The sequence below is a fragment of the Sturnira hondurensis genome, unplaced genomic scaffold (genome assembly GCF_014824575.4).
Source record: "Sturnira hondurensis isolate 20B ecotype Veracruz unplaced genomic scaffold, ASM1482457v3 Scaffold0004136, whole genome shotgun sequence".
Lineage (NCBI taxonomy): Eukaryota > Metazoa > Chordata > Mammalia > Chiroptera > Phyllostomidae > Sturnira > Sturnira hondurensis.
This window is the reverse complement of record NW_028076767.1, coordinates 34,717,300-34,743,328: the sequence shown is the minus strand read 5'-3', so window position 1 is coordinate 34,743,328 and position 26,029 is coordinate 34,717,300. Positions and strand designations below refer to the sequence as shown.

General features: G+C 38.7%; 1 protein-coding gene across 4 annotated transcripts in view; it reads right to left on the bottom strand.

Annotated features, from left to right (window-relative positions):
- PDE1A (phosphodiesterase 1A) overlaps positions 1-26,029 on the bottom strand; it is a 437,635-nt gene that overhangs the window by 65,253 nt on the left and 346,353 nt on the right. For all 4 annotated transcript variants that reach the window (XM_037044340.1, XM_037044338.1, XM_037044337.1 and 1 more), the window contains 2 exons: positions 22,690-22,803; positions 1,493-1,675 (listed from right to left, as the gene is read on the bottom strand). In XM_037044340.1, the coding sequence (XP_036900235.1) occupies positions 1,493-1,675; positions 22,690-22,803 (297 nt within the window). The remainder of the gene's footprint in view (positions 1-1,492; positions 1,676-22,689; positions 22,804-26,029) is intronic.

Sequence of the window (26,029 nt, the reverse complement as noted above, 5' to 3'; positions counted from 1 at the left end):
ACAAGATACACATTGCTTCAGTAAATCAAGTATACTCCCTGTGATTCTCTCCATGACTTTCAAACTATTTAGATATTTTCAATTTGATGCTATGAAAAAAAATCAATAACTATCGCACACGTGCCAGAGTTGTTTTTAAACACTGGAATATGGCTGTAGAAATCCTTTTCCCCCAGCTCCGCCTCCTAGTTGCAGGTCCCACCCGGCAGAGTTGGGACCAGTTTATGTAGTCAAGTGTGTCACCTCACCAAACCGATCAGAGTGCTTATTATGAGGAATCTTTTAAGAAAGCCAATTAGATATGATTAATAAATACTGGAAATAATTTGAATAATCATTGGCTGCTATTTTGGGTAACACGCACAAGCCAAGATCCTAGAAACTTTATGTGCTGTGGTTATAATGCATCTTTAAATCACAGGTGGAATAGTTTTTTAAGAATAGTTTTTTAAGAAGTTTTTATTTTTCTATTACAGTTTATACACAATATCATTTTGTGATACTTTCAGGTGACACATTGAATACTTCTTGCAATGTGGCCTCATTTTTATTTCTAGAAGCCCAAGTCTGCTTCCCATTCTTCCCTGAACAGAACAAAGTTAAAGTTTATAATGTTCATTGGAGATAATGACTAGACATGTCAGAAAAATTTTAAAAATTATATGGTTGCCCATAAATTTAAAGCACATTCACAAAACTCTCTGTTCTTCAGTTTTATTAGTCTCAAAATAGTTTATAATTTAAAACAATTTAATTGTTTTTTAATCTAAAGGACTTCTAATAACTAGTTTTCAACACTGTCAGATGTAATATGTTTACTTCAAGTGTTTTTGTAGTTACAGTTTTGGAACATCACATTTCCTAGACTGGAAAATAAGTTGTGCCCCTGAGGCCTAACAGAATATAAAAGTGGGCCACACTAACACGCATTCCACATGAGAAACTATGGCGATTTGACCCAGTGCTTCTAGGAGCCACCAAATATTGCCTGCGCCAGTGACAGAAATGTTTTTAAAAATCTTCAAAAGTGAACGTAAGACAGCTTCCTGCCTATAATGAGGAGAGAACGGTCTGTTCTCCAGTGCAAAGAAAGGCCTGCTTGATTTTGGTATATACAATATAGAATTTATTTGATTGTTACAATTTTCTCAGGTAAAATTAGTTGTGTTACATATGAATGTGTTATAATGGTTTTTAAACAGTTATTCACAAAAGTTCATTTAAGGTACATGATCTTCCAATGAGGTAGATTTACTTCCAATCATTTACTTCCAATTTGACGTGCATGATTATTATTTAAAATAAATAATAATCCAAGATAGGAAATTTTTGTATAGGTAAGTTCATCATCAAGTCCTAAATCTTTTCATTCTAGATATACTTATGATTTAGGTTTTCTCAGTAAGTGAAATATAGGCTCCCACAGCTTTGCTATAGTAAGGTATCTTTTGCCTTTCAAATTTTGTCTTGAGATACCAGAAATTTTACTTACCTTTCCACAAAAATGCCAGCTTGAACAGCATGCACAATGCTCCGAAATTTTGGTTTTTCCTCCGATTTCTTTTTCATCATCCCCATTTTCCGTGTAAAGGTAGAAGCCAACCAGTCCCGGACTTCCGACGGGACCGAGTCCGACTGAATGTCGCTGAGCTCATCGTCGGTATCCAGCAGTCTTCTACAAAAATTTATGCGATTAAAACTTTAGTGAAGAGTTAAGAAAATAACAGTGAAACAAGCATCACTTTCTGATCCTTTTTTGATATGAACTATCTAAAAAGAGAAAAATGACTGGACTAACATTTGGAAAGCTCTGACTTTCTCAAGTCGGTCATCCTCTCAAGGGGAGGACTAATGGGTTGAGCACTGAGAGATGGCCGATTATCTAAGTATAAGGACACCAGTATGGAGATACTGACTGTTCTATCATTCATATACTATCTTAGTGATGAGCACAACTCAGATGAGATCCAGAAGAAAGCCCATAACAGATGTCTACTATTAAAGGAAGCAACTGGAATGGAAAGAATAAAGGGGGTTAAAAGCCACTGGAGTTGTCTTATATTTAATAATCTTGTGTCCATGTATGAAGAGAGTGCATACTGTTTCAAGGAGGCCTTGGAGTTTATAAAGTCATTTGCATGGCTTTTCATTTGATTGATATTGCTACATTTTAGGAAAATAATAATTCCAGTATCTTAAGAGAGGTGAATACTGATATCAACATCATAGATCTAAAACAGTGAAAAAGATAAAAACAAATGGATTATTTTGAAAACTCATTTTAGGTGACTATGCCAGTGTAAGTGGAAGAGAAACACCTCCAGTTGATAGAAATCACTCTTAATGGTGGAGATCTGGGGCTTTACTCCTGACTGAGAAAACCAACTGAGGGAGGAACTTCGCAGCCGCTGGAACCGTGGCGTTGCCACTCTCCTGGATGAGCTCTCGATAGACAACACTGAAGACTTTATGGCTGTGTGTCCTAAACTTGTAACAGCTGTCAGTAAGACTGATCAGCTGCAGTAATCCAGAACTTACTAAGTGTCTAAACTGCCAAGACAGTGTGAAAGGCTCCCCACAAAGTACAGAAAGAGCTTTACAGAGCAATCCGGCTTTGCCTCCAGGAAGAACACAGCCCAGCTCTGCCTGTCGCTTGATTTGGTTATTTCTTTGTTAGTACACTAATTTAATAACTTAGAGCTATTTTGGGCCCACTTTAGATTTGACCTTTGGGTTCCATTTGCTTTGGTAAATCTCTTTGCACAGAGTGAGGCCTAAAGATTATGAGCTGGGAGAAGGAAGGTAGCCAAAGATGATAGACAGCATGTGTTAAATTATCCAGAACGAGTCACACATCACCTCAAAAGGAACCAAGGAAAGGGCAAAAAAGAAGGGAGCCCACCCAAAGCACCCAATACTATGAAAAGAGGCTCTAAAGACCATATACCTCCTCTTCGTGTTGTCTTTTTCTAGACAATTTCAGATGACCATCATTTGCCAATATTTGTTACTCCTGGAATTGATCATGAATGCATTTACAAAATAACTAATGAAAAATATACAGAGCTTAAGTGCTGGAGTTACAAAGCTGCATGTATGCATATGAAGACAAGAAAGATTTACATACTTGGTAGTTAATACTGATTAATACTTACTTTGTATCATCTTTAACTTTCTTTCTGGTCTTAGGTGTGGGTGATTTTGATTTACCAATACACCAATTACAGTGAATTTCAAAGCAAAATATTTTTTTTCTCTTTTTGTGCATTTTAAATTAGATTCTTCAGCCAGTTGCAGCGAGATAATACACTACATGGTTTTCAGGCCTTATGCCATTTCTGTTATTTCTTATGTAGTGATCCAATAAAACCACAGAGCAGAACATGTGGAATGGGAACCATTGTGGTACAATACTGTGATGTCACCACACCCCAAGAATTCTACCACTGCCTTGTTTCATCACCCACTCCAAGTGGAATGACAGACGACCACTCCTTTGCTCTTGATGACTTCATGGCTATATGTCCTAAATTCATAAAATATTGAAGCTAGGTAATTAAACATGACAAAAATCAGCATATGGAAATGAGAGTTCCCATAGAGGTATGGTGCTCAGAGGTCTGGCAAGAGTTCATTTCTTTTTATTGTTAATAATATTCTATTGCATGGGTAATATTTGTAATATTCTATTATAAATATTCTATTTGTTTATATATTGTACTATTAAAGGACATCTCGGTTGCTTTCAAGTTTTGGTAATTATGAATAAAGATGTTATACATATTTGTGTGCAGTTTTTCAACTCGTCTGCGTCAATACCAAAGAGCACAATGGTTGAATCTTCTGACAAGAGTGTGTTTAGTTTTTTTTAAGAAACTTCCAAACTGTCTCCCATTTTGCGATTCTACCAGCAATGAATGAGAATGGAATGAATTTCCATCACCGTCGCTGGCTTTGCCTACTGCAGTAGCCTCTGAACTGGCCCCCTACCCCTTGTCCTGACCTCCTTCAGCTTCTTCTTTCTTCTTCAGACAGTATAAGTCTTCTAAGGTATAAATCTGATCATGTCAATGCTCAATGCATGAAGTCCTACGCAGCTCATCTCAAGCTCTGTCTCCATCTTCATCTCTTAACCAGTCCCCACAAGTCATTTTGCCCTAGCAACACTGGCCCCCTTGCTGCACTCAGACCTGCCAAGTTTGCTTCTGCTTCAGGGGTTTTGCACTTGTGGCCCCTTCTGCCCGGAATCTCTTACGAAATTTGTGGGGACCAATTTCTTGATGCATTCAGGTAGAAAGAGCTTCTCCAATCCCCCTACTCAACTAGTAAACACCTTTACTCCGTCTTTTTGTCCTGCCATAGACTTCTTTGCATCTACCACAACTGACAGCATGCCATATGCTCTTTAGTTTGTTTATTCATTTTGCTTCATCCACTAACTGTAAAAACCTTGAGAACAGAGGGCTCTGTTTTGTGCATGGTTGTATCAGTAGCATCTACAACAGTGAGTGGAACAGATTGGGAAGCAATATCTACCTGGTAAATAACTAGTAAATGTCTGGAAATATTTATACTAAACTGTTATAAATGATTGCTTTTGGTGAGTGGAATGAGGATGGAGATGGTCGAAGTTTTAGTTTTTAGGGTCCTGTGTTACATGCTGGATAAGGAGCAGTAAAATGCTGCGAGCGACACATTGCTGGCAATCATCTCTTTGTTGCCTTTTCATTAATGTGCCCTTGAGCCACCCATTTACGAGTTTTGAAGCAAATTATGGGAAAACATACAATTGACATGGAAAAGATATTAAACTTTTTATAGCATTTTGAATTGAAGTTACCGGAATTTTAAAAATTGTATGCACGATTTACACACCTTTAGCAAAGGACTTTATTATATGTTAAATAAGAACTATTTGATGCTTATAGATCAAGTTCAGTAAGAAATTTTAATAAGGACACAAATAGGTTGCAGAAGATTTATTAAGATAATTATTCCATTTGGGCAGGAAAAAAGTTGAAGCACAAGTGGATAAACCTAAACTTAAACAAATTAAAAATAAATTAATACACCTAGTGGTACACATTTCTCCTCCACCTCTTTCTTCTTCCTTATTTGTTTTCCTTTTCCCTGGCATCTGCCTTGTACACTCCATCTTCCTCCCTCTGAACATCCCCAAAACCCTTCAGGTTTCATTGGACCATGCCAGATGAGGCAGGAGTAAAAACTACAGTATAATATAAAATAGTAATTCTGGAATTCTGTCAGAGAACCATCATAAGTAATTTTCCTGTACATTTATCTAAGCCATTTGAAAATATCTGAATATTTACATAAGATCATGTCATATGTAAAATATGCAAGACTACAGTCTCTCCTTATTTCATTTTAAAATAAATCTATGAAAGCAACCTGATTAAGTGGGATATCAAATACTATAATAAATTTTGCTTTTAAAACATCTAACAGCTTTATTCCCCTTCATCCTATAGCCTAGTGTTAGGTGGCAGCATGAGCATAATTCTTTACAGTGTGGTGCTCTTAAAAAATTGAAGACTCTATATTTAAAAAATTAACAACATAAAATAATCATTGATGCATTTTCCTTGGGAATTCTTACAGTGTACTACATAGAAGAGAATGGTAAGAAATATATGTATAAAATATATGTATAAAATAAAATTATCACTGTTGACCTTGGAAAAAATGCTTCCACTGGTGTTTGATACAACTTTATTCTTTAATCCCAGAGGAGTCAATAAAACAAAAAGTGAGGGGTCCCTAAGTATGACCTGTGTGTTTATGGGGGGCTGGCAAGCTGTGAAAACTGATCCTGCATCCAATCAGCACTCAACTGCTCCTTAGGAGATATTTATATCCCGAATTTTCTCTTGAAATCAGATGACACAACTCCCAAAGGGCTTATATTTTAGCCTAGAAAGTTTGTAGGGGAGGGGAATAAAGGAGGCGGCCACAGAAGGAGAGGTCATGGGATTTTGACTCTTTCAGTTTTATCATTGCAAATGTTTCTCTGCACAGTGGGCTCTTGGAAAATGACTCTACCCATGCATCCATCCACATGGTTATTTCTAGGCAATTGGTGCACACATTTACACTTACTAAGTATTAAAATTCAAGTGCTGAGTGCAACTGGGAGAAACTGGCCTCTCAAGTTTGAAATTTTCTTCTTCCTGTTTTACTATTATTATAAAGAACTAAGTCATTTAATTCTGTCCTTGACATTTGCTGGGCCCAGGACAGGAGCATATTTCTTCCAAATACAATATAATTAAATAAAATTATGTATCAAGCGAATAAGGTGTTCAATATGTTCTTTCCTCCTATCTTTTAATAAGTTTCACAAAAACCTGACAAGTTGAGTTTGAATGGAGAACTCTCAACCCCTGTTGAGAGTGCTGGGCCAGCTGGCAGGGGCTTCCCCTCCCTCTGCACTTCCCTAACCTTCTGCTCAGGAACTCACTGTAGAAGCAGGTGGACACTGCAGCCTCAGTACCGTCTCCATCAACCCGCCCAGCCTTGAAAGCAGATGCTTTTTAGCCACTCGTTAGGGGCGGAGGGATACATACACCAAAAGTGTCTTGTGTCACTTCAGGAGACAAGATCAGAGGAGGAGTCCCATAAAGATTTAAGAGACCATCTAGGGCAGGGGGGGTGTCAAACTCATTTTCAACAGGAGCCACATCAGCCTCGTGGTTGCCTTCAGAGGGCTGAATGCAATTTCAGCTCCTTAACAGTTAGGGAGTAGTTACATTTAACAGTACTACAATTATTTAGGCCCTCTGAAGGTAACTTCGAGGTTAATGTGGCCCCCAATGAAAATGAGTTTGATACCTCTGGGCTAGGGGACCTTTGAGCAGAGAATTTTAGGGTGCTAAAGTCCAGAATATGGTAGAGGGCACACTGGGCAGGGCAGGGAATTTCAGGGTCTAAGTACCCGGAAGAGGGATGGGACCATGAGCTCCAGGTTATTCCTGGCCTTTGAGACCTGTCACCACTGAGAGGGACACACTCAGAAAGGGCCATTGCTGAGCGCCCTAAAGCAGGGCGGTGCCCAGGTAGTAGTTCCACTGACCCCAGGCTAAGACTGGTAGTGAACTCAGTGTGACAAACATGTTTCAGGTGAGTCTTTCCAGGATGGCTGGAGCAATTAGAAAGGTTGCCTTTTCACCGTATGGTTATTTTTGGGGGATAAGTGGTTCCCTCGGGCAAGGTTATTAGTATTATTTCTTTGATTAATGCATATCTACCCTCTGAGCGGCCTGTACCCACCCCCAAAAAACTCTAATGGTAATCATAAAACTTCACTCAGATTTAGGAACTACCTGAAGATATATGTAGATGACAATGCCCACTAATTTTATTCCTTACTTACTATGAACCAGGCCAGGAGCCAAGCTTTCCCTCATTTAACCCTCACAATATCGCCATAAGGAACACACAGTTGTTTTCACTATATCCCTATCTTGCCAATGAATAAATTGAGGGACAGACACCTTAAGGAATTTGCTGACAATCATACACCAGGAGTGGCCCTGTTACCTTCTGAGCTCAAGTCTCTCATCTCAATTTTGAGTCTGAGTTTTTAACTGCTGAGCTGTCCTTCACTTTAAATGCTTGTGTGTCCTAAAAAGTACCCAGACCACCTTCACACTGAGACAATAAAAATCTCGGGAATCATTATTCTCTATCCCATGTGTACCTTAAAGTTCAGGATTTAAAAATATTGATCTAAGAAAAGTCTTGAATATGTTTGGTTCACCAGAGAATTTTTCAGGTGGAGGAAGCTTAAATTTATTTTCTAAGGCTGGTATGTTGAATCATTTTCTCATAGAGAAATATATCTGGGTGGTAGAATTTTAGGGTACTTTTAAGAACAGTAAGTTAAATGCCAGGATAGAAAAAAATAAAACATTTGAAATGCCATGTTGACTCTGAGCAACCTATTTCCTCTGTGCTAATACTGTTAAGTTTTCCAGACCACCACCCAACGACATTTATTTTTTTATTATTTATTCCTCATCTGGTTCCATGGGGAACTTAAAAGAGAAGGCTCATAAATATATTTTAGCATTTTATTTTGTTTTGTGTTTTGTTTTCAGCAATTTTCTTTCCTTTTTCTGTCTACTGGTAGCTTTCTTCAATGTTTCCTTTGAGTTGTTTTTTCTTTCTTTTTTTTTTTTTTAACTGTGAGAAGATGTCACTATATCTGAGTGACTATAAAGACTGATCATTTGGGTGGACAAGTCAGTTATGCTGACCTTAGCTCAATTCTCAAGAGGCAAATCTTGGCTAAAATGAGGTCAGCTAAGGAGAATGAAAATGTGACTTTCTCCATGGTAAGGCCTACGGAGGGCCCAGGGCTTCTCCCATACCCACAGGAGGAAGGAGAGGCCCAGGCAGAGGAGGCCCCATCCCTCAAGACAGGCAGAAAGAACTGGCAGAAATGTAGGGCCTCTGAGGAGGAATCAAGTTGCTTGGAAAGTTAGGATCAAGATTGCGTTTTTGGAATCAGTCAGGAGGTGGAAAGGAAGGAATGGGTAAAGCAGAAAATTGCCCTCGGCCTTGCTGATGACTCTTGGCTTCCTACCAGGCAGTCCTCTTGGTTCAAAAATATCTCTGAAAATATTCCATTGGGCACAAAGCCTGACATTCCACTAAGTACTGTTTTTTTTAAAGTCAATGAGCATCTTTTGTGATGAGGAGAGCTGCCTCTGGAGTCAGAGTCGTGGCTTCACCACACATTAGCTGTATGGTCTTGAAAAAATACTTTCTCTGTCTGAGTCTCAGTTTCTTTGTCAATAAAACATAGATTAATAATAATAAATAGAGATGATAATAATATTATCCCTGGTGTCAGGATTGTCAGGATGAATTGGGTAAATGTGCAGAAAGCACTCAGAGCAGTGCCCGTCACAGAGCAAACCTGTGGCGAACTCCCACCTGCTCATACACCTGCGTGGCTGTATAAGGAGATTCAGTCTAAGCAGGTTCCCCATTTCTGACCTACAAAAACAGGAGTGTCTCATGGGGATGGAAGCCATCAGGGGAAGAAGTTGGCCAGAGCAAACCCGGGGAGCCCAACAGCAGCATAAGCATGCTATGGGCTGTGAAGAGGCAGTACCAGGAGTGTCCTACGAGATTTTTACCTACTTTAAAATTTTACCAGTAGAAGAGGTAGTTTCATAGAGAAAGTAAAATGGAGGTTACCAGGCACTGAGAGGAGGGAAAATGAGGATTTATTGTTTAATGGGTATAGCATTTCTCTTTAGTTTGATGAAAAAGTTGTAGTAATGGAGAGTGGTGGTAGTTTTAAAACATTTTAAGTGCATTTAACTCCACTGAATTGTATGTTTATTAATGCTTAAAATGGTAAATTTAATGTGAAGTGTATTTTAGCACAATACAACAATATCTACCTAGTTTTGATCTTATCCTGGCCCCACTTTCTAGGCAATGATAATTAGGGAAATGAGACGCAGAGAAGTACATTCCATGCTCCGTCTAACAAGGATAACTAATAGTGGCAGGGAAGAAAGAAAGGGTGGGGATGCAGCTGGGAGACGAAGCCTGAGAGCCTCTGCTTTCTCATGTCTGGAAGAGGCGACCACACCACCGACCAAGGACAGGCTTGCCTCTCTTTTGCCCCACACGTTGCCGTGAGACACCACTAATCTCCAATTCAGCACCCCTTATTTATTGTCTCTATTCCCTGGTGAAATTTTCTGGTTGGAGGAGGCATTTTAGCACAAGGTTACATACAAGTTGGGGCAATATTTGGTACACACTTTTTTGATAAGGCTTTAAAATTCTAACCATTAAATTTCTAACATTCTCTCTTGTTTGTAGTTTCCTTTTGATAATGTCTAACCCCATAATTCTCAAAGCATGGTCCACGGACCAGCAGAAACAGCAGCGCCTGGGAACTCATGAGGATGGGAGCTTTGAGGACTCTGTTCCAGACCTGTTGGATCAGGCACTACCAGAGTGGGACCCAGCACTATGGTTTAACAAGCCCTCCAGGTGATTCTGAGGGATGCTAGCTTAAGAACTGCTCTCACCTATTCATAGCTTGCCAACTGATGGAAGGTCTTAGCCAAAAAGAGTGAAATATAATCCTATTCCACTGTGTGGATTTGACAGCACTGCTTATTTCCACGTGCCAATACATCACTGTCAGAGATGGCGAGTGGTGGCGAACTACACAGGAAGGGACTGAGAGAAGAATCTCCACAAAGGTATCTTACTAATGAATCCTTTATCTGGTGCTATAAATGAAAATTACCTGTATATTACTTGACTGAGAAAGAGTCAATTTCTCAGCATTTGAGATCTAATGTCTTAGAAGCTGTCAAATGTGCAATCCTGTATTATTAACTATAATCACTACGCCATACAGAAGAGTCAAATTCTCAGGGGTGGAGAATGTATGCCGAGAAAGCCTGGGGCATATTTTAAGGGTAGAAGTGTGAGGAAAGACAAAGAATATATTTATTTCTTTTTTCTTTTTTGGGGGGGGTAGTATGGAGATTTTATTTTTTGTTTAGATTTATTTAATTCTTGTTCAAGTATACTTTTCTGTCTTATATTCCCAACCCTGCCCACCCCCCGCAGTGTTCCCCACCTCCCTCCCATTTCCACCCCCCACCTTAGTTATTGTCCATGTGTTCTTTATACTTGTTCCTGTGAATCCTTCCCATTTTCCCCTGTGATTCTCTCCCCTCTCCCCTCTGGCCCCAGTCAACCTGTTCTGTATTTCAGTGTCTTTGGTCATATAGCTATAAAGACAAAACAGTAGGAACAAAGACAAGAGGAAATTAACAATAGCCAAACAGAATAGCAAAATAATTATAAATGTATACAGAGTGTTCTTCATAAATAGTTGTGGAACAAGTATACAAAAACAGCCGGAGAGTCTCTGGTCTTTGAGGTTGTTAAAATATGCAGGTATTTTCAGTGGTCAGATAAGGAATAAAGTAATGTGTGTGTGTGTGTGTGTGTGTTTAAACATTTTCAGTCAGGTCCTGCTTCCTGTATAAAAAGATGCCATCCCATTGAAAAGATATTTTCTGTTGCCCTTTGGCCATTTCCCCTATTGTCAGCCATGGCTTCATTTGTTGACTCAAGTTGTTAATGACACACAGGCACCTGAGAGGGAAATGCCTGTTCCTGGCTTTGAGTTTCAAAATCTGTGTTCCATAAAGAAAGGAAGGGCCAGGAAAGAATTTAATAGAAAAGTAAGTGATGAGTTCCCTTCCTATAATCATTCAAAGATGCCCTGGATTAATCAAGAGGAGTAACAAAGGAAGACAAAAGAGATCTTGAGGTAGGCCACTGAATCCTGCCTAAGGTTCTCCAAACCAAGGCATCCAGAGGGCATAGGGTAGACAGCATACCCAAATAACTTTCTGAGATCCTGGAGCAGAAGTAAACTGGATACCCCACACCCAACTACCTTTTCTGGGTAGAACCTGGAAGACAGCAAGATCCCAGTGCAGAAATGGTTTATGGATATCCTGAAAGACAGCCTCAAAGATAATGATGACTCAGAACAGACTGATGTAAGAGGAAGTAAGAGAATACAGATGGAGAATAGATAGAGACAAAATAAGGTTGGGCAGTCTGCTTACTGATAGAATATAGAAAAGAATGAGGAAATACTTCTTTATTAATGAGTGGAAACGAACCTAAGTCTCTGACTTTTGGTACCTGACACTTGCCCTAAAGCCACCTACGCTGCTTAGCTCTATCATGTGATCAACACATTTTATTGGCTCCCTTGGAAACAATCAACCTGCTGCCTTCTTTTATGGCAAATAGATCATGAATTCTAAGCAGATAACTTAGAAATCAAATATTTGCATTAATACTTATTAGGCTAAGATTGGAAGGATTAGAGATTAAGGATGTGGACTTTGAAACAAGGCACACCTATGTGGCTGCAAGGAGGCAGTGACATCAAGTCTAACCCAAAGTAGCTTAAACAATAGGGAAATTTTTTATTTTCCTTAAAAACAAAGCTACAGGTAGGTTGACTTAATAGGGATCTCTTCTGGGTATGTATCCGAAGGAACCCAAAACTCTAATCTGAAAGAACATGAGCACCCTACGTTTACTGCTGCATTATTTACAGTTGCCAAGATATGGAAGCAGCCCAAGTGTCTACCAATGGATGAGTGGATAAAACAGCTATGGGACAATGACACAACAGAATAGTACTTGGCAATGAAAAGTTTTTTTACCATTTGCAACGGCATGGATAGACCTGGAGAATATTATGCTAAGTGAAATACGCCAGTCAGAGAAAGATAAATACCATATGATTTCACTCATATGTGAAATCTAATGAACAAACTGAACTAACAAGCAAAATGGAGACAGACTCATAAATAGGGAGCAGGATGACAGTTATTGGAAGGCAGGTTAAGAGGTGGAGGGATTGAGCAAAAAGGAAAAAGGACTCGTGGACATGGACAACAGTGTGGTGATTACTGGAGGGAGGGGGTATAAGGGAACTAAATGCTAATGGGAAAAATACAGTAAATAGATAGATAGATAGATAGATAGATAGATAGAAAAATAAATCAGCAGGTCAACAATATCATTAAGAACTCAACTTTCTTCCACCTTTCTATATTGCCAGCTTGTGTCAGCTTTGTACTTAGAGCCAGATGGTTGTATCAGTTTCAAGCATTGTACCCACATCCAACATCCAGAGGCAAAGGACTATTTCTCTGCAGAAGAAATCTTTGCCAACATCCCCATCAATCACATTGGCCAGAATTATATCACATGTCCATGGCCAAACTCACTGGTTAGGAAATTGAGTACTAAAACTCATTTAAATCACCCAGGATTCACTCAACTTGAGACTGGGGCTGGGTTTGGTCTCCTCTGAATCACCTGACTTTGCAGAGGATATTTTTCAATTGAAAAAATGGGGGTTCTGTTAGCAACAAAGAAGAATGTATGTTGGGTATGCTCCATTTAAGGGAATTTTTTATTTTCCTTAAAATATCTCTGACACTCGATATCATCCTAAGTAAGTAAATTACCTTCTTTATGCCTCAATTTTTTTAAGTTTATAGATAAAATAATGTAAGTATCTAAGTCATAGGATTTTTGAGAATTATATGAAATCACAGATGCAAATTGCATAGTATGTTCCTTGGATATAATTAATTGTCCAACAGTCTTTATTTTTATTAATATCATTATTAGAAAAACATTTAAAATATTTATTTTTTAAATCCAGGAAATATTTGTTCATATTTTATTGATACAATATATCACAACTGTGAGATATTATTTAATGTGTGGACATTTTTTCATCAATTATCTCCCCAAAAGATCTAATTTTCTTTCCTTTTTTACTAGTGAGGCTGTTTTTGAAAGTTTGTACAAAGTAATACATCACAGATGCACAGGAAACATGAAAATCAACCAAATGTACTGCAACTTTTTCTAAGCCTGATTTTCACACCCCATCTACAGGGTGAGAACAGCCTAAAAACACAGAACTCCGAACAGCCACCCCTATATATAAATGGAATTCACAGAAATCATAATTTGCTTTTGAACAATTCCCTGAGCTCCAGCAACGTCTTAGCACATGCCCCTGAAATTAATTTCCTCAGGGACTCCTCCAAATGGCAACACCCTAAAAAACACAAGTGCCCATATTTATAAATGCTCCCCCGCTAAGCAAATGATAACCGTCTTCCTCTTGTCACCCACCCTCCCGGATGCCAGGGTGGTTTCGGCACGAGCAGGTCTTTGCAAGGAACTTTGGAACTGTAGATAAAAATCACAGCACAAAGTTGCAGAAAAGAAAGAAACTGGAGACTTCATTTCCATGTAAGGAAACCATCGACTGGAAAACACAACGACTCTTCACCATAGGTTTATCATCAATAGGAGCAAAGCCGGGATAGGAGTCGCCCAGCATCACACCGTGACCCTGATTCAGGCCCCCTTGCCTGCAGCACTAACACACACAGTTTAGTTTCCACTCTCTAGAGGATTGTTGCTACTGTTTAGTTTGAAAAGCACTCTCTTCCATTCTCAATTCTCAGGCATGTGATTTAAAAAAAAAACTGACCTTTTACCTTCCTGATGAGATGCTTGACCACTGAGTTATACATACAGTTCTCCTGAACATGGTTGTTTGAGGGATAAGTGTATTACCAAACTAGAGCCAGTGAAACAGAAAGGGTATCTTGTTGGAGCCTCTGGGAAAGGAATCCTTTCTCATCCCTGCTGGATTTGAAGGTGTGAGGGTACAAAGCGTGGAAATACTGCCACCGTCTTGTCTTACCACCACTCAGAGCATCGGAAGGAGACCATTCCACAGCAAGCAAAACACAGAGGTCAATCTGCTGACATTACGTTTGCTCTGAATCACCTCTGCTTATGGTCAACGATAGCCATCAGTGTTTTGTCAGAGTTGAAGCTGGTTTGGTTGGGTCCTGTCACGACTGAGATAATTTTGAAGGGTGTTCATTTCTGTAGCTCTTTTCTGTTTTCCTTCCTCCCCGCTCCAGCTCCAAGAAATACACATTAGTCAATGCCACCGTGATATACAGGTTGTAATAAGTGTTTCTTATTACAACACTTGTAATAAGTGTTGCCACAGTGTTTCTTCTCCCTGTCACATTGATCTCCAAGTTTATAGCCCATCGTCTCTATTTTGGTCCTAATTATTGTAGTACTCTTGCACACGTTGAGCAACTAAGTTTAAAACATTGTAAACACTAACTAACCCTTCTGTTTTCACAGGGCTACACTCACGTTTGGCTTCTTCAAAGACCCTTGGCTGTGCACTAGTTGGCACTGTCTTCATCCCTATTTCCTACTTGTGCTTAGCTGTTATTCTGGTTTCCTAGATAACCTCCCAAGAATGACTTCTTAGTCCAATATTGCTTTAAATATTGTTTCTATTCTTTCCAAATCTTTTTTAAACACTTTATATCTAGGCTACAGGTGCTAGCCTTCCATTGTAAAAACAGTATAAAAACAAACAAACAAACACGTGTATGTCCCTATTGATACATTGTACTATATTTTGTTTTTCCCATACCAGAAAATTCTTGAAAAATAGTCTGCACTTCTTTCTTCCACAGGAATTCCTCATGCTACCATAATCTGGCTGGTAGATTATTCTCTTTACTAGGACTCCACTCGAGAGCCATTGGGAGTCTCCTAACTGCTTCCAGTGCTTCTCCCCGTGGCACCTGACTTCCCTCATTCAGTCCCCCTGCTCTCTGCTAGCTGTCAGTACTCCACGTTCTTCAGGCATGCCTCCGGCTGCTATAGCCATTCCTCTAAGTTTCCTTTTTCAGTAGCTCCATGCCTAACTTTCAATGCTTGCATTCCTTACATCTGTTCTAACTACCCTCTCACTATACACCTCTACTTGGCGTCTCATCCTCTTCCTTGAATTTAGTTACTGGGCTAACATAGGGAACTATGTTGAGATGGAATTGCAAGAGTTTTTGAAACCTTAAAGGTTAGAAGGAAGAAAAACTGACATTCAAAAACTCAAAAATAATTTGTTTTATCCTAAAGAAGTTTTATTTTACCTTCAGAGGCAGACTGCTCTCTTGTTTTATGAAAAAATATTATGAATAGGTCTTTAAGTTACACAAAAGTAAAGTGGAGGCCCTATCCTGGCTTATAGAAAATTGAGACAATTTGTCTACAAGAGGCTATACATCTCTGAACAATAATGCACATAGTTGTCTTCATTGTGAGCACAGCTGTGTCAGTGTAGATTATGTGTCCTTTAGAAAATATCACTTTCTCTAAATATAGATTTAGACTGCATAGTCTTTGAGCATAGGTGTTGATTCTGGAGATGAATACACAACTTGACATTAACTTTGATAGCTCCCCTTTTTCATCTTCATCTCAGAGCTTGAGATCCTGAACTCAGGATAGGAAAACACGTCAAAAGCGACTTTCACAGAGGATGGTAAATTGCCTTCTTTCTACAGCCTGGGCTTAGATCTTGGAGAAACATCTGGTAGGGGACCTTTATGGAAGGGGTTGAGTTGTAGGTTCCCTGAGCATGGTCTTACAGCTGTTAACGCTGATTCTAGCTTCAGTTTAGGGAACTGGAGGAAGGAATTGAGCCCATGCCTGGAAGCAGTGCCAGTCTGTGGATAGCTGGACTTGAGGGGAAAATAGGTGACCTGCAGGCTAACAGTTCAGCAGTTTGGAGCCAGAGAGCTGGCTGCAGGGGAGAGTGACAGGCAGGACAGATTGTTAAAATAAATAAACATTTGTTGAGCTTCCTCAACAACTTTAGGATGGGAAAAATATCAAAACAGTAAAGAAGCAATGACTATTGAAATAGAAATAAAGCATCCCCAAAATGTGAGAGCCCTGGGTTGTGATCCCAAATTCACATCTGACACCATAGTTCTGAGTCTAGTATCCATATGTCTAGCATGCTCCAGGCTTTGTTTTTAACCTTAAGTCCTTTTGTTAGAAGCCATGTCTTTAAGAATGGGCATGGAGAGCTTTTGTCAGAGAACAAAATTCATTAACATTAAGCAATACCTGTGGGATCCTACCTGGAATCTTGACCCAGCACAATTCTTATCTCAGGTTGCTTGCTCTGGTTGCAATTTACTGCTGCTGCTTCCCGCCATCTGCCGGCGTGCCTGGGTTTCTCTCCGTTGCTCTGACACTCCCTGTTTCTGGTTTGCAGCACTGGGCCTCCGGCTTAGGTTTATCCCCCCAGCTCTTAACTCTTTTCTAGACACCAGGTACGTACGCAGTTGTACTCCTAATTCTGATGACTGCTGTGCCTGGTGTTCACTTCAGGTACACTATAAATAGTCATTTCAGGGGTGAACATTCTTTAGCAAATCCCTGCAGAGGTACTTGATTTGAAGGAACTTATTAGCCTTAAACACATGGACTTGAATCAATTTCTACCAGACTAACTTCTTGAAGTACTGACTGATATCCACACAGTCTTACTCAAGATAATCTCTCAGAATTAAGGACCTTGACACTGAGTAAGACACAGAAGTCAATTAAGAATTTTTTTATCACAATGTGTATCTTTTTAAGGTGCATTTTCATCAGTTTGCACCTTACTTTCATTTCCTGGTAACTTGAGCCTACCTGTCTTTTTTTCATGATCAAAAACTGCTCTTAATAAATCACTGGGTTTTTTCACTAGGAGGTGTTATATGCCTTAATGTGTTCTGTATCCAGAAATATCTGCATTTTGTTAGTATAATTAAAAAAGTTGTTATAATATAACTTTTACTGTGTCAGATATTATGCTATATTTAATCCTCAAATCAACCCTGTAAAGTCAGCATTATCATTATGCTTTTTTTTTACAGAAAATGAAGCTAGGAAATATAAATGTTAAGTAACTTGCTTAGAGAAAGAGAATACTGAGTGAAGGATCAGGCTTTGAACAACTGAATCTAGTGTCTGTGCTCTCACTATGGTAATCATAAAACTTAGATTGTTTCACGTTAAGAAGATGAAGTTATAAATTGTGTTGTTAAGGGATATTAGTAAGCAGAATATCCATTGTAAAAGTGTACTTCCCAATCAGCTGCCTACCCTCACACATTAGAAATTCATGAGGGAAGGAGGCCACTACTTTGCCAGGCAAAATCCCAATCCAAATAAGGACAAAAAAAAAGACCTTTTTTTTTTTTGACCACATGTTTCAGGATCACAACTGAGCAGTTTTGAAAAACAATAGCCTCCAGGGGCACATCTGAAAGCAGCGCTCACAACATATTGGCATTTGCATTTGAAATGTCTTGTTAAAAACCCAACACACAGTCGTATTCATCGGGGAATTGTGCTAGGATCCCTCAGAGAAGGTCAGAATGCAGACTCCGTTAAAAACTCTTTTTCACTAAAATCATTTTTCAAAAGAGATTTTTGTTTTGATTTGTTTTCTTAGCTGAAACCCTACATTCAGCAAGTCACCAAGGAGGAGGGGTGTGTGTGTGTGTGTGTGTGTGGCTTTTAAAGCAATTCATAATTTCTGCTTTATTAGGTGTTGACCTTTTGATACGGCCCAGTCCAATTTTTTTCTTAAATGCCTTTCTGGAATACTCACTGAAACATTTTTTCTAGAAAGAGAATTTTCCATTAAAAACATCTCAGAAGTCAGCAGATTTTTAATTTGAAGTTTAAAAGCAACTAAATGCTTCTCATTCCTCCTTTCTAAATGATCTGTTCTACAAATATTTCTAGAGTGAATGCAACTTCAATCATTGTATACACCTCTTAACAAAACTAGCCTGTTTTCTGCGGTGTGCCTCACTAAGTTTATAGAAAATCAAACCACATCCCGTATTCTTGCTCCAAAATTTCTCCAGCTGATATTTTAAACTTGAAGTCATAAACTTAAAAGATATATATGAGGTAATTTTAGGTCTAACTAGTGGCATGATGATAAATGTTTAACCACATTTCTGCAGGAAAAAAACCTTCCGATTTGCATCATTTTTCAATTTCCATGGTGCAAATACTCCCATTGTGACATCCTTGAAGACAGAGTAGGGAGGACATGCAGCTACGGTCTGTGCCCCGGACGGCACCTGAGTTTCCATGGATGGAACTGGAAAGCATTATGCTGAGTGAAATAAGCCAGATGGTGAAAGACAAATACCATATGATCTCACCTTTAACGGGAACCTAAACATCAAAACAAACAGGCAAGCAAAATATAACCAAAGACACTGAAATAGAGAACAGGCTGACAGGGTCCAGAGGGGAGAAGGGAGGGAATTTCAGGGGAAAAAGGGAAGAGTTCACAGGAACAAGTGTAAAGGACACATGGACAAAAAGTAACAAGGGTGGAAATATAAGGGAGGTGGGGAGCGCTGAGGGGGTGGGCTGGGATGGGAGTAAAAGACAGAAAACTGTACTTGAACAATAATTAAATAAAGAAAAGGAAAAAAAAAAACCTTCCAGAAAGTCTCCACAATTGCCCTTTGGCCAAAATTACTAAAGGGATGCAGATAAGAATTGTGCTGAATAGCCCAAGGCTGAGAGCTGGGCTGCCAAGGCCTTAACTAGCGTTGCTATCCTCTAAGTTACTCTCTATGTCATTTTAAGTCACATACGTAACATTTCTGGGACACTATTCCCTCACATGTTAAATATTAACGAATAAAGTTTCCATCCCATAAGATTGTTGGGATGATTAAAGAAAACTGCACGTCAAAATTCTTAAAAGCATTCTTGGCATATTCCAAGACAAAATAATAGGCTGGTACTAGTAAATGTTAGGCATTGTTCTCCCAGAATTTACGATTCCAACAATCATAAAGTTTTATACTTTGTCCCCTAAATCTTTCAGAAGTCCTTAAAAACCATCCAGTTTCATAGCAGTACTCTGAGAGGAGCCGGTTAGAAAGAAATGGGCAATGAATAAGAAGACATCCCGTAGCTTCCAGTCCAGGTTGGCGACGCTTAGGTCTGCCATCTTTGGCAAACAGTTTTACTTCTACGGCCTTTAGTTCTCTTATTAGTGAAGTGCGGAAAGTAATGATCGTCCTGCCAATTGCATAGGATTGTGGGGAGACTAATACGAGATGATGAAACAGAGTCCCTGGAAGAGGATACCAATGAGGGGTATTATGAGATTATTAATCCAGTTTGGAAATCAAGATGCCATGGGGGAATGGAAGCATTGAAATAAACAGTGAAAAGTCTTGTGTCACTTGAGTAAAAGAAAAACAAAACAAAACTTATAATTTCACCATGAGGCATTTAAATATTTTTCTTCCCACAAAAGAGACATTTTCAAATAAATGGAACTGTACTCTGAAGTGTAACACATGTTCGAATGAATTAAGGACCAGGAGGAATTAAGCTAACAGAATATCTATGAAATTATTACTTTCTGGAAAAGCAATTACAACAGTAAATTAATAAATATTACATGTTATTTATCAAATGAAGGACACGACACTCAGGTATACCAGATGATTTGCATTATGCTATCATAAGATGAATAGTGTACATATCAAAGTAATTCTTAAAGGAAAAAGTTCTTTAGTTGTATAAAAAAATAAAATGTCAAGGAGAAATTGGAGAAATATTAAACTTGCTCAGTTACATTCAGTCAATAACAAGCTCACATGGAAGTGAAGGAGTGGGGGTGTTATAGGGGCAACGTCAGACTTTAAATATTTACTCTTTGAATTTTTATTTACTTGGAGGAATCATATATACTTACACACATCCAGTGAAAGTTAACCAAGAAAACAGTTCTGCATAGAGTTTGTAATCTAAAAGTGTGCCTATGATATTTTTCTTGATTTATGGCTACGAACCATGCTTTAATAGAGGAGTTACTATCTGTGGACAAAGAAAAAATTACCTGTGCAGCATGGCCCTCACCAGGCCACTTCCTATCAGTTATTAGTGAAAATTCTCATTGAAAACTTGAGGAGTACAATATGTGATATGCGGACTTCTCCCAGCTCCCTTATTTGGGGGATAATTAGAAACTGTGTGCTTAGTATGTTACTCTTCTAAAAAAATAAGAAGTAAACATTTGCAATCAACAATTTAAATAGACATACGATACTTATGATTTGGGAATTTGAGTAGATTGGTTCAGGGGTGGAGGCAAGAGGGTCATGAGGCACCTTTTTACATTGTTTTGATTTTTAATTATGTGAATTCATTACCCATTTAACAACTTTGTGTGTGTGTGTGTGTGTGTGTGTGTGTGTGTGTGTATTTAAACCCAGTACACATCAATATAGAAAAACTTCCAACTCACTTCCGGTTTAACATTTCCTCCCTTCCCAACCTCAGTCCTGCCCCCACCAGGGACCTGCAGAAGGGAGGGGTCTGAGACGGGTCTCAGCGCACCCTGTCCCACCTCCTGTCCTACGCACTCTGCTATTTCTCATTGTTCGAAATGTGGTGGGCAGTGCAGAGAACTATAGGGTCAGCGGTCTGACACGACTCTCGTGTTTGTTGTCATCTATGTGACTGACACATGCCCACGCGTTGGTTATTTTTTCTCCTGGGGGGATTTTGTGGGCCCTTCAGGGACAACTCACTACACCAAGAGGGTGCCTTGAACATTACGTATTCCCCAACAGTTGGGCTAAATATTTAGGATTTATACCCTTGCTCTTATATCAACAATCACTGCATGCAGCCTCTTTTTCACTGTCTTAAGTCAGTTTCTTTGGTTACTCCTTTAAAAGATCTGTAGTCCACCTGCCCCGTGACTTAAAAAAAACTGAGTGCCTTTTCTCTGCTGAACTCTGGAACTGCATGTCTGTCCCTCCACAGAGTCCCTCTTAACTGTGAATTCAATGTAGTGTTGATAAGCCTGTCATTTTTATCTTTTTTTGAGATGTGAGTCAGGGACCAATCTCAGTATTCCCTGAACTCCAAAAGACACTGGGGATGTCTCTCAAGCATGGCCTCATCCTACTTTCCTGAGTCTTCTGTTAGCAACAGGGTCCGTAGGACCCTCCCTCCCCCCACCATGATTTAAGGACCCTCTTAGAAAAGACAGAGAAAACATACAGTTTTCACTTTAGGCTGGGGTTTCTTAACAACGATGCTGTTAACTGGATAATTCTTTCTATTGGAGGGTTTTCCTGTGCATTGTAGGATGTGTAAGAGACTCACGAGCCTGTACCAATCACACATACAGCAGCTAGCACACCCCCATCAATCAAGACAACGTGTTTGGTTGCCAGATGACCCCTGGAAGGCAAATGGCCTTGTTGAAAGCCACAGTTTTCAAATAAACATCTCTGTTTTCTAATCTCTTTACCATTCTGATAATTATGAAGCTAGCTGCTGGGGTTTGGGTGATGATCAAATACACATCTGGGACTGCCCCAAGCAAGCCCTGCACAGAGCCTTTGACAGACACATGTCATGGAGTGTGTGTCCACGTGACACCCATTTCCTCAGAACACACTCTGAAATCTTGAGATAATAGGAAAATCCTACATAAGTGAAAATTAGTATATACTTATATCTGTTTCTGACATTTAGAAATCTGGACCTAAAAACAGTAAGGGTAATGGGACAAGAGACTTTAATTTGCTTATTTTATGATTATATTGTTTGATTACTTTTAGATATTCAAACATTTGTATTAAAATGTGCATTTTTGAAAGAAAATATGCATAGTTCAGTTAAGAAGCTACACTAGCATTATGCTAAGTGAATTAAGCCAGGTGGTGAGGGACAAATACCATATGATCTCACCTTTACTGGAACATAATCAACAAAAGAAAAAAGCAAGCAAAATATAACCAGAGACACTGAAATTGAGAACAATCTGATAGTAAGCAGAGGGGAGTGGGGAGGGGATAATGAAGAGAAGGGTTTTCAGGAACTACTATAAAGGACACACGGACAAAACCAAGGGGAAGGGTAGAAGCAAGGAAGGGAGGTGGGTTTCGCTGGGGTGGGTGGGGAGTGGTGGTGGGGGAAATGCAGTAAATGCAACTGTAATTGAACAATAAAATAATTTTAAAAAGAAGCTGTACAAACAACTTCTTAAACTTAATAAGATTTGCTTTAATTTCATGATTAAGATATGCTAAGTTCATGTTTGAGATATTGAGACATCAAGGAAAAGGAAAAAGGGAACAGAGGCACAGAAGATAAAAGGGAGAAGTTAGAACTTACCTCGTTTCATCGATATAAACTGCTTCCAACACAGATGCCGCATACTCAATGTTCTTCTTTAAGTCTACGACGTTCACATCACCTTTTTCCAGCTGCTTCACTAAGCATCTTAATCTATTTCCAAACATAGGGAGACAGAGAGAGAGAGATTGGGGCGGGGGGAAAGAGAGACAAAGACATTTATTATAACTATGCAGAAAATACTCCAATAGTAAATACACCAATCTAGTAAAACTTTTAACATATCTTTCTAAGTCATCAAATAGAAATATTTTTCAGAGGTATTTTGGGTATAGTTAAGATCAATTTTTATCACTTAAACAACTATGAGAAATTCTCTTCATTTCTCAGTAATGTTTGGGCTGTAGGTTGCTTGTTTAGGCATCCTATTTCAAGGATAGTCTTTCTGAAAATTCAAGACAACATGCATACTTTCATGCATACTTTCATAAAAGGATATTCCTAATGCTAGAATTTATTCTGTGCTTCTTCTGCTTATTGAGAGTTTGCACTAAGAGAATATCTAAAGGGTACTCTTTTTGAACATTACTGTAGAAATTCACTGTACACAGCAATAAAAGCAAAAATAAAGGCAGAGTGCCAAACAGATATAATCAAGGTGAGCATGTATGTATGCTTAGTGTCTTTGCTGCAGTTTTTCACCTGAGACAAATCTATAATCTATTTTCTCTTGATTTTTGTCTATAGGGTGGTATGTTCCAACTCTTTGAGGAGTTTTAAGACATAAGGATTAGCTAAACACATCTGGATTTCTGGATTTCTGACTCACAGAAACTGTGAGATAATTAATGTGATTGTTCTAGGGGACTAAATTTGGGGGATAACTTTTATGTAGCAATAGATATTTCATAGAACAGAATAACACAAATTAATTCAATAAATTTCTAACACTTTTAGAAACTTTATGCATTAATTATAAAACCAAATGTTTCTGAAAATACTGCTCTGTACTAGGCAGTAAAAAAGAACATATTCCTTACTCCCTATATACTATAGATAAACAATGTAAAGACAATTTATTCATTTTCCTAAGTCAATAGACAAAATTTAGTTCTACTCCTGACCCAAAGTATTTCAGATAGAAAAGGAGTACATCCATTTTTAGACATTGTCTTAGAGATAGTATAGCAGCTTTTCTGAAAACATGCTTTGGATTATTTTCAGTATCGAGGTGAGGGTGTGAAGACAAGTTAAACATTTTAGCAAGGGTATTTGACATCCCTGATTCATAAGAAACACTTTGTTTCAGCATGGGGGCAAAGACACATCTAGATTAAAACTTCTTATTTGGGAAGCTACAAATAATTACTTTTTTCTACCATACACTTCTATATTATATAATATTAGCAGACCGTAGCATTGCAAAATAAATTCTATATACCAACAGGTGTCACTTATACAGAGGCAGCAAAACTAAACAAAACCAACCAGAACAGTTTTTTTTAGGAAAAATTAAGTCTGACCTTGAAGCTTGCATAAAACAGAATGTGATGATAATGGAGCAACATTACAGAAATTTGAGATTTCAGTCAGGTTCACAACCCGATCCTTGTGACCCGATCTCTTAATTTAGTGTGAAATTAAAAAGAGTTTCACAGTTCTGCAATGGCTTAAAAATATATCACTCATGTGTCTTTCTCATGAAGATTACTTGGTACACCTGGGTTGTGTGCAGTTTTAAAAACAATAAGTACTTCAGATGGTTGCTTCCCCTTCCTTCTGAACAAATGAACTCTAATTTCAGTTAAGGTAGCCATTCTCTCCACAGAGAAACCACACCTCCCTGGCCCTTTTTGAGGGAGGTCTGCCAGGACACTGCCTTCTGGACAAGGGGAATAAATGGAGGGTGTTACGAGTTTCCGGACAATGACTTTGAGGAGGGCTAACTCAGCTGGAGGGGGTTCTCTTTTTGCCTGTTTTGTGCTGGTTGGAAGGCAGCTGAATTGTCTCAGTGTCCGTCAGCCATCTGGGATCACGAAGTGACCTGGCGGAAGAAAAGCTTCTACTAAGGATGACAGGGAAGGGAGATGGAAGTGGCCTTGATCCCAGGCTGGGAATCCACCTGAGGGAAGTCACCTATCTCTGCACTTATTTTCTACAAGAGAAAAAAGTTCTGTGTTTAAGCCAATACTATTTTGAGAATTTCTTTGATACGCTGCTGGCGTCAATTTTTTAACCACATTTTTCATCACCATTTGTCCCTCCATAGCCTCTCCCATGTCTCCCCACCCGCTCCCCAGTGCAATGACCACACTGTTGTCCATAACCAATAAATCAAAAGAATAAGAAGTGACTCAAAATGAAGAACTCAGGAAAAGAGGACTTGTCACATCAATGAAAGGGGACACCCCTGGGAAACTATCTACCTAACTCCTGACAGCCTGCAGGTGTTCCCAGGGAAATGATCAGACCCTCATCAGATCAGCAGGCCACATCTGATGGAGCCTGTGACATCAAGAGGCCCTAACACTGGCACATGTACATGCCCTTCCACAGAGACATCTTTGTGGCTTAAAAAATATTATGAAGTATTACATCTTAACAAGGGTATAAAGCTATAATCTGATATAAGAAATAGCTCTGAAAAAATATTCCACAAAGGTTTTACCACCCAATTAGAAAATCTAGTTAACGTAGGATCATAATCTGTAAACCATGAACTCTCAAACACACGTGCACACACACAAATGGGCATGTCTGCATGCATGCACACACATGCTTCAAGTAGCATGCTTCTGTTACATATATCCTTATTTCTCATCAATTTTATCACAATAATTAAAATTCTAATATGTACTACCAAAAGCATGAAAAATCTAAAGGAGAATTAAACTTTTAATGTTTTTTTCTGAAAGAAAATGACACTAATCCTTGATAATTCATAAGAAATTTAAAATCAGCCTGAATATTAAGAACAGAACATTCTTTGATCTTCTTAGCTTTTTGGAGAGACTTCCTTGCTTTCTAATGATCAGAACACTTAAAAAACAGAAGACAGAAATGAAAATAGAAATGCCATTTTTTAAAATAAACTATTGGTTCTGTAATTCAATCTAGCAGTTGAAGAGAAATAATTTCTACCTTTGAACAAAGAGTACTGAGCTATAGAAAGTAATTGAGCATTTTTATCCAAATATAGAACTGCCACTTTTCAAATGAAAAAATTCAATATAAAACGATGTGGTTTTCATAATCAAGTTCTGCAAATATTGTAAAGTTACTTTATAAGATCCTGCTATGTGACCCAAACTTGCAAAAGAGCCACCTACCTAACTGAGAAAACTCTCAGTATAGAAAGTCCCGTGTGTCTATGCATGTC